The sequence below is a fragment of the Eutrema salsugineum genome, unplaced genomic scaffold (assembly GCF_000478725.1).
Source record: "Eutrema salsugineum unplaced genomic scaffold, Eutsalg1_0 scaffold_5, whole genome shotgun sequence".
Classification (NCBI taxonomy): Eukaryota; Viridiplantae; Streptophyta; class Magnoliopsida; order Brassicales; family Brassicaceae; genus Eutrema; species Eutrema salsugineum.
This window is the reverse complement of record NW_006256612.1, coordinates 1,225,258-1,233,031: the sequence shown is the minus strand read 5'-3', so window position 1 is coordinate 1,233,031 and position 7,774 is coordinate 1,225,258. Positions and strand designations below refer to the sequence as shown.

The 7,774-nt window shown below is 33.2% G+C and overlaps 2 protein-coding genes across 2 annotated transcripts; both read right to left on the bottom strand.

Annotated features, from left to right (window-relative positions):
* Positions 1-127: 127 nt before the first annotated feature.
* On the bottom strand, positions 128-3,255 carry LOC112083883. The gene is made up of 5 exons (XM_024151995.1): positions 2,652-3,255; positions 2,019-2,574; positions 1,254-1,909; positions 904-1,173; positions 128-861 (listed from the first exon to the last, which is right to left on the bottom strand). Exons 1-5 carry the CDS (start codon positions 3,253-3,255, stop codon positions 128-130), a joined length of 2,820 nt encoding a protein of 939 aa, XP_024007763.1.
* A 2,460-nt stretch (positions 3,256-5,715) lies between these two features.
* On the bottom strand, positions 5,716-7,038 carry LOC112083882 (pheromone-processing carboxypeptidase KEX1-like). Its single transcript, XM_024151993.1, has 4 exons — positions 6,969-7,038; positions 6,427-6,552; positions 6,232-6,315; positions 5,716-6,128 (listed from the first exon to the last, which is right to left on the bottom strand). The coding sequence occupies exons 1-4, from the start codon at positions 7,036-7,038 to the stop codon at positions 5,716-5,718; spliced, it is 693 nt and encodes a 230-aa protein (XP_024007761.1).
* Positions 7,039-7,774: the final 736 nt, after the last annotated feature.

Genomic DNA, 7,774 nt, shown 5'->3' with positions numbered 1-7,774 from the left:
TCCTCACCTAATAAAAACAATTCAAACTATGTTAGTACTGACATATTTTAATTATAATATAATTACGTATTAAAAAGAATTGTGATAAATCATATAACGAAGAACTTTGAGTTCTAATAGCATGAATTCATTGATAACGTCGATATCTTGATTCCGTGGACTGAGTATTGCCCTTTCCTGAAAAAAAAACTGGTTCACGAGTGGTTGTGTAAGATTGACCATAAATCTCTGAGACTATTCTCTTAACAGGATCACCTTCTCCGCTTATCAGCAAATCCGCTGGAATTTCTAATTCATCTTCTATGGTATCATGAATATTTAGTTTTCCATCACCAATATCCAAGATCCACTTGGCGAATTCTTCAATTTTTTGATTATTGAAATCATTATCGCCACAAAGCAGTCTCATATTTGTCTTTAGCTGCAGAACTTTGCAATCAGACCAAATATGAGAAGAATTCACAGTTGCCAATATAGTCTCTGAGCTATTGCCTCTGACAATAACAGGGAGTATTTGTCGAAAGTCACCACCCAAAACAATGACCTTTCCACCAAAGACCTTATCACACTTTAGTATATCACGCATAGTCCGATCCAATGTCTCAAAACAATGCTTGCTCATCATCGGAGCCTCATCCCATATAATAAGATCGGCTGCTTCAATCAGCTCTGGTTGGTGTGATCCAGAACTCACATTACAGAATGTATACTCGTTCACAACTATGGGTATTCCAAACCGAGAATGCGCTGTTCTTCCTCCCTCTAATAACAATGCTGCAATGCCACTTGATGCAACATTGAGAACTATTTTTCCTTGAGAACGAAGAGCAGCACCTAAAAGCCTCCAAAGGTACGTTTTACCTGTCCCACCATATCCATAAACAAAAAACATTCCACTGATACCTCTTGTAACTGCATCCATTATCTCATTGTAGATATCCTTCTGTTCATTGGTTATTGTTGAAAACAACTTGACATGATCGTTTGCAAGTTTTGCACGATCGTATGATTTCTCATCCCGGATTAGATGATTTGATTTCTTATACTTTCCAATATCATCAGGGACTGGCATCTCTCCTTTATAGTCGGATAATGAATGACCGTTTCTGCGCATATACTTCTCTATATCTGATAAACCAAGATTCTTATATTGGGCTTCAGTCAACACCAAACCTAGATATACAAATAAGTCTGTTAGCAACTAAGATAATGTGAATCTTGTAAAATAGTTTAAAATTTCAAATCCATCTTACCTGGGTCATTCTCTTCACGCCTTTTCTGATATAAGAAATCCTCAGTTAATATTTTCCAAGTACCATTCCAGACGTTGATCGGAACTGCTACACTACTCGAAAGAAGCATTATAGCAAAAGGTTTACAAAGAAACTTTCCAGTTCCCCAAAAACTGGCCTCTTTAATTCCTTCGATGTATTCTTTATCATCGTCTAACAAACCAAGCGCAAAGCATGCTTCTCGGAAAGAAGAGTATATAACACCATTAACCTTTTTTAAGTCATCAAAACTCTCAGGGCCCTTGACTATATTGAGAAGAATCCTCAAATGATATGCGTCTTCAGCGGAAGGTGAGACATACACCAGTCTGCCTATGGCAAAACCTTGTTTTCGTATTCTCCATTGCCGCTGCTTTGAGACCCAGACAAATTTTGTTGGGAAATCAGCATATGTTAGCTCCTTTGCCAAGGCATGTTCCTTGTTTGCCTCCATCCACGCTAGAAATTGTGACTGACCTACCGATGCCTTGTTTAAGACTTGGTCAACGCTCTCTCCTTCGTGATATATACACAATTGTTTACCAGGCAAATGAAACGAAAGTTGCATTACTGCCGTGGTTCGGTACTGTGTAGGAATCTTTAGAAGCCTCCATGAAGATTCATACGGTGAAATGTATCTAAGAATGAGCAAATCAAACAGAAATAAATAATCTTGTTTTTTTTTAAAATCATACTTAAGTAATTATTGAAGCGATCTAGTCTTAAAAATTAGTTTCGCAAAGTTACCTGCAATTGTAATGTTGCTCAACCTCATCTTGGGATATAACGGGGTTACCGTCTTCATCCTCGATTGCTGCTCTAATGTAATCTGGACCCTTGTTTATATATTTGAATAGGTACTTTATAGACCTGGTTTGGTTGCACCACTCAACGTTAACATGTGCCCGAAAACGCTTTAAGAGATCTGGATTATATGGGACAACATATCGGTTATCACACAAAACACCCCTCTTCAGAATGGTTCTTTGATCCATACGACGTCTATAGATGGGGAAGCCAGCATCATCGATTTTAGTAACTGATCCAGTAGGCTTAGGAAAGAATTTTGTACATCTTTTCTCATGCATACAAACATTTTTTGGATTGTCATCACCGCATGGTCCATGTATCATCAAGTCTCCAACAATTTCGTACAAAATTGGATCCAAGTCCTTGTCCAGTATCTCTGCTGATATAAATCTATCTATGTCCTCGCCTGTTGGTAGTTTGGATTCGGGTTTCAAGAAAACAACCATGTGGGCATGTGGCAATCCTCTTTTTTGGAATTCAATGGTATACATCGCTGAAATAAAAGTAAAACAATTAGAAAAAGTTAAAAATACATGTAATAAATCGAATTAGATAATCTTTTTGACATACCTGAGTTAACGTGGCCCATAACGTGGTCTTTCGTTAGATAATTCACTAAATTATCGAGCTTCATTTTAAAAATCCTGCAACAAATATCTGGTCGATCCTCGATCTTTAGATCATGTTTTTCCAAAAACCTCGTTATCTCAGGCCATTTTGGATTGCAAGTAATTGTTATGAAAAAATCCGGGTATCCGTAGTACTTGCATGTGGCCATCGCGTCTAGATAATGTTTCCTCATGAATCTCTTACTTCCCGTGAATGAAGCAGGTATAAGCACCTTTTTTCCTTGTTCAGAAAGATCATTATTGCCACGTTCACCAGATTGTTCAATCTTATCAAAGCTGTCACACCGTAGCTTCTTTTGATTATGCCATATATAACGAAGCCTATTTGATTCTACCATCGTATATGCGTCAACCAGAAACTGCTGATACAATCTCCCAGACATCATAATGATTGGGGATTCTCCATGCCTGTCTTGAATGCGAAATGCGAAAAATTCGCGCATTGTCACGGTTGTGCGTTTCCTTCCAGATGTATCAACATAGCCAATATCAATACCTAATCTAAAACCATCTTCACCATACGGAAACAATAACGGATACTGCATTGTCACTATTATCTATTGACGACTCCATTTTCTTCTTTTTACCAAAAATTCTTGAACCGATTTAATGAGGAAGATTAATCAGACGTACATAAATATATATATATATATATATATATATATAAGAATTGATAAAAACCCTAGGTCTTTTGGATCGATGCAAATAAATAGAGTATCGTATCTTTTATTGATTTCTATATATCCAGTTCAATGTTAAGACTTAACATAATTTAAATGTAAATTTTACTTATTCCATTTCTCATATAAGTATATTTGTTATTTATATCCAAAAATCAGTTGTGTGAAATTATGTTTTCAGTCATTTTAACATAAACATAAAATAAACATTATAATGATAATGAAATTAGCATCTTTTGTACAATTTCCTTTTTTTTATAAAATCCTTTTTTCAATTTTTTTTTATAAATATATTTCAAACTATAACCGTATATTATACTTTTGTAATTTCATTAAAATAATCATAATTTCCATAATTCATAAGTTTTTATTTTTTGTAAATACCACGAAGAAGGAAAAGACACTCGAGTATGATGAGTACAATCATTGGCAATTTTAATATATGTAACAATAGCGATATATATGAATTTCATTGAGAATTTCAACTCGGATATAAATATATATACTGTATACGCATGTTTATGAAAGATGCTTTAGCTTAAAATATATATATATATATATATGGAACATGTATAGGCAATAGTCGAGAAACAATTGATAATAAATGATTCGAAAACAATAATTATAATTATGAAATACTAACTTCACATATAATAAAGATGAAGAATTCGAAGAACACTTTTATAAACCAAAAACCTTATGAAATGTATCCTAAAACATAAATTTAAAATACGAATAATGAATATGGGTAATATTGTATCTATCTAATCTCGATGGTGAACATTCTCTAGACGATAGCTTCGACTGCTAATCATCCTGCGTAATAAAAATAAAACAGCATAAATAAAAAATGTTATGTATAATATTATATATACTATACATAGGAAGGTATGTACAGGCCATACTTTTCTCTGAATTTTTCGACTTCTGCAACATGTGGGTTCCGTACTACCAATGTTGGTTGAATAGCCGAGATCGTTATCTTTCTTGAAATAGAAAGTAAAATACTAAATTTATACCACACATATTCAAACATTAATTTATATATGCAACTGACATACCTCCAAGATAATCAATATTTCCCCATCTGATTACACAAACAACATTTTTGCTATCCCAACTACGCCAATCCTTATAGAACTTTAAAACTCTTATGCCAGTCAATTTGCAAAAGAGACGAACGTGTCTACATGATTAAAATAATTAGCACAAAATTATATATGCTTGTATTCTTATAATTGTTCACATAGTTAAATTCGAGAAAACATTGAACAGGGAATACAAACCTTAAATCCTCCAAGTAGAAAGTGATAAACTGGTATTCGCTATCAATGCACTTTTCCTCCAGTTGGTCCAAAGTATAACCTTCCCAGGAATGAAACTTGCCAACGTTTATAACACGACCAATTATTTCTGAAACGAAAGACAATAGTAAGCTCATTATTGTTTCTTATCCTTAAACAAAATATAAATCATATATCAACATACTTACCAACTAAAAAGTCGTCACTGTATGTGCCATTCAAGATTACACGGAAGTCGATAAAATCAAAAAAATTCCGTTCGCAATGAAAACTATCACCATCTACGACAGTATGTGAACCCAAAACTATTTTAAAACGACGCGAAGTTGTCCTAAAAACACCATAGACATGAGCAACCTGGAAACGGCGAATCTTAATCCAATTTCCAACAGGAAACTGGTCTTCAAACAAAGCATAGCATGCGGTTGGTACAGTGGCATGTATTTTATCACCCTAGCATATGATATAAATTGTTAAAGTCTAATTATCACAATAGTAATATGTTAAAAAAATATTATAAATATAAATATATAAAACTGGACTATATAGTAAACAAACCAGGTCATCACATAGCACAGCCTCGAGACGCTTTTCAGATGGGTGCAAACTATGAGTCCAAACTCTCAAAACTTTAACATTAATCTCAAACTCACACGGACCATCGGTTAGATGTATGACTTTTATTGGAAACGCTTGAATCTCTTGAGACACCATAGCTGTATTTGAAGAGGAGTCGTTGGAACATTCATCACCATTATCATTTTCAGAATCTGAAGTAAAGAGCCTACGTCGCACGCAAATGCGTTTAGGGGGAGCTTTAACAAAGATACCATCCACAATATTTTGTGATGTTCCATGGAAATCATAGTTAAGATATAGTCTTTTCCCAATGGACGTTTGGGCTGATGATCAGCAGAACATTCGGTTTTCACTGCCGATGCATCATTCCGAATATCATCAACATCATCACTCATGTATTCTTCATTTTTCTCATCAACATCATCATGACTCTCGTCCTCGTCTACTTCTTCATCACAACCATCAGCAATTCGTTCGTCTCATCATAGTCATCGTCTTCATTTTCTTCATCGGTTTCCTCACAATCATCACTTTCTTCGTCCTCGTCTTCTTCGTCAATTCCATCACTATCATCACTATCAGTACTATCTTCGTCATCTTCCTCGTCATCATATTCGTCGCCATCGTTATCATCACTGTCTTCGTCTTCTTCTTCGTCATCGCAACCATCATACCAGTCGTCATCATCATCATTGTTATCAGTATCCGGTTGGTCACTACCGCTATCATCACCATCATTGCCATCACCTTTGTTATCGGTTACAATGTCGCCATCACCAATGTCGTCAGTTCGATCACCATTAGTTGGATCATCTTTTTTGTAATTTGATTCGTCAGGGTCAGCACCAGTAGGACCTTCGTATATATATATTTATACATTTTTTATATATTAGTCGTCCCTCTATATAGATGTTTAATAAATTATCAACTTGAAGACTGTTCTGATCAAGAGACTTACCGTTTTGCTCATGATCATTACAAACACCAATGCTTCTATTAGCTGAGTCGCTAATCATGTCATGTTCAAATTCATTATCTGGTCCTATATCAAACCAAATTATGAATATATTTGTAACGTCTAACAGAAAAAGATATTACTATATGAATTTTTTACCAATTTCATTGATTAGATGACAGGGCACATCCCACAAACCCGACTGAACATCTGTGCGATCTCCATGCGCTGATTCAGAATACAATATTCCAAACCCAAACACCTTAGAACCCAATTCGCGTGGCCCACTCCTCTTTCTTAAACCACAAGGTATTTTCGACGTATCTATAAATAATAAGACATATATAATTTATTTATCATTTAATGAGTTTTTTATTTATTTTTTTAATATAACACTCATACCGTGAATATGTGGAATATTATGCAATCTTGAAAGATGTTTAGGGAGGCGATCATAGGATTGATAGAGGCGTAATCTCTCGAATGCCGTTTCAAGTGATGAAGTTCGATCAACAGTATTATGAAAAACTGTAAGATAAGAAAAAATTGAATTTAGATTTTTATTCCAAACATCATAAGCAAAAACGAACATGTCTCTTTGCAAGAATTTATAGTATAACAAAAGATTAACGATAATCTTTTAATGGCTTAAAAATTAAGATAAATTTTCACGTAAAAGCATAAACTTCAGTTTATTATATTAAAAATAAGCAAAATAAAAACGAAAACCATTAAGTTACCATTGTTATCAGCAATAGAGGATGAATCAAGCAAGATGTCACATGAGATCTTCGCGTTATGTGTACCCATTGTGATTTAACCCTAATGAGAAATCGAGTTATAATTATAAGCTAATAGAATGGTTTCTTGTTTTTTTATTAGTTGTCTAGAAGGGTGAGAGAATTATCGTAAGCTTACGATCATATATAAAGACGTGGTTTTTAGGGTTTTAAACGATTATATCTATGGTGCACATATTTTTTCCTTTTTATTAGTAAGTAATAATAACTCCTATTAAAGATAAATCCTAGAATAACTAAAATGTATAGATCACGATTTTATGTTAAATTATTTAATTTTCAAATATGTATATTTTCTTATTTGAGTATATACATATCAGCGAATAAGAAGAAGTGTTCTAAATCAATACAATTTATTTACAAAAGTTTTCTTTATTTATGAATAAGTACCAAGAACTACAAAATCGATGAAGTAAAATGACTATTATTAAAATGTAAATTTTCTCAATTTACACGGGCATTTCTAGAAGTACAACTAATTTAAGAGATAATTTTTTTAAGATAACTATATGCGATTTAATTTTATATTTATCTTTAATTAATTTATTAATAATTATTAGTTATTACAATTATTTGGAAGAATTAATTTTCATTTATATATCAAAAAATAACATTATTTAGTTATTATGATTGCGGATGTGACGATTATGTGGTTAAACCTATTGTGTAAAACATCTTAATATATATCTTACATAAGAATTTGTAATAATTAACAGTTATGAATATAGTTTAAAACACCATAATTA

Excerpts from the sequence above, each read along its gene's own strand:
- LOC112083883 (XM_024151995.1), bottom strand. The coding sequence starts at position 3,255 with ATGCAGTATCCGTTATTGTTTCCGTATGGTGAAGATGGTTTTAGATTA. Across the intron at positions 2,575-2,651 it reads TATGGGCCACGTTAACTCAG|CGATGTATACCATTGAATTC; the intron begins GTATGTCAAAAA and ends CTTTTATTTCAG. Across the intron at positions 862-903 it reads AATGGATGCAGTTACAAGAG|GTAAAACGTACCTTTGGAGG; the intron begins GTATCAGTGGAA and ends ATGGTGGGACAG.
- LOC112083882 (XM_024151993.1), bottom strand. The coding sequence starts at position 7,038 with ATGGGTACACATAACGCGAAGATCTCATGTGACATCTTGCTTGATTCA. Across the intron at positions 6,316-6,426 it reads TCGCACAGATGTTCAGTCGG|GACCAGATAATGAATTTGAA; the intron begins GTTTGTGGGATG and ends GGTTTGATATAG. Across the intron at positions 6,129-6,231 it reads TAATGATCATGAGCAAAACG|GTCCTACTGGTGCTGACCCT; the intron begins GTAAGTCTCTTG and ends ATATATACGAAG.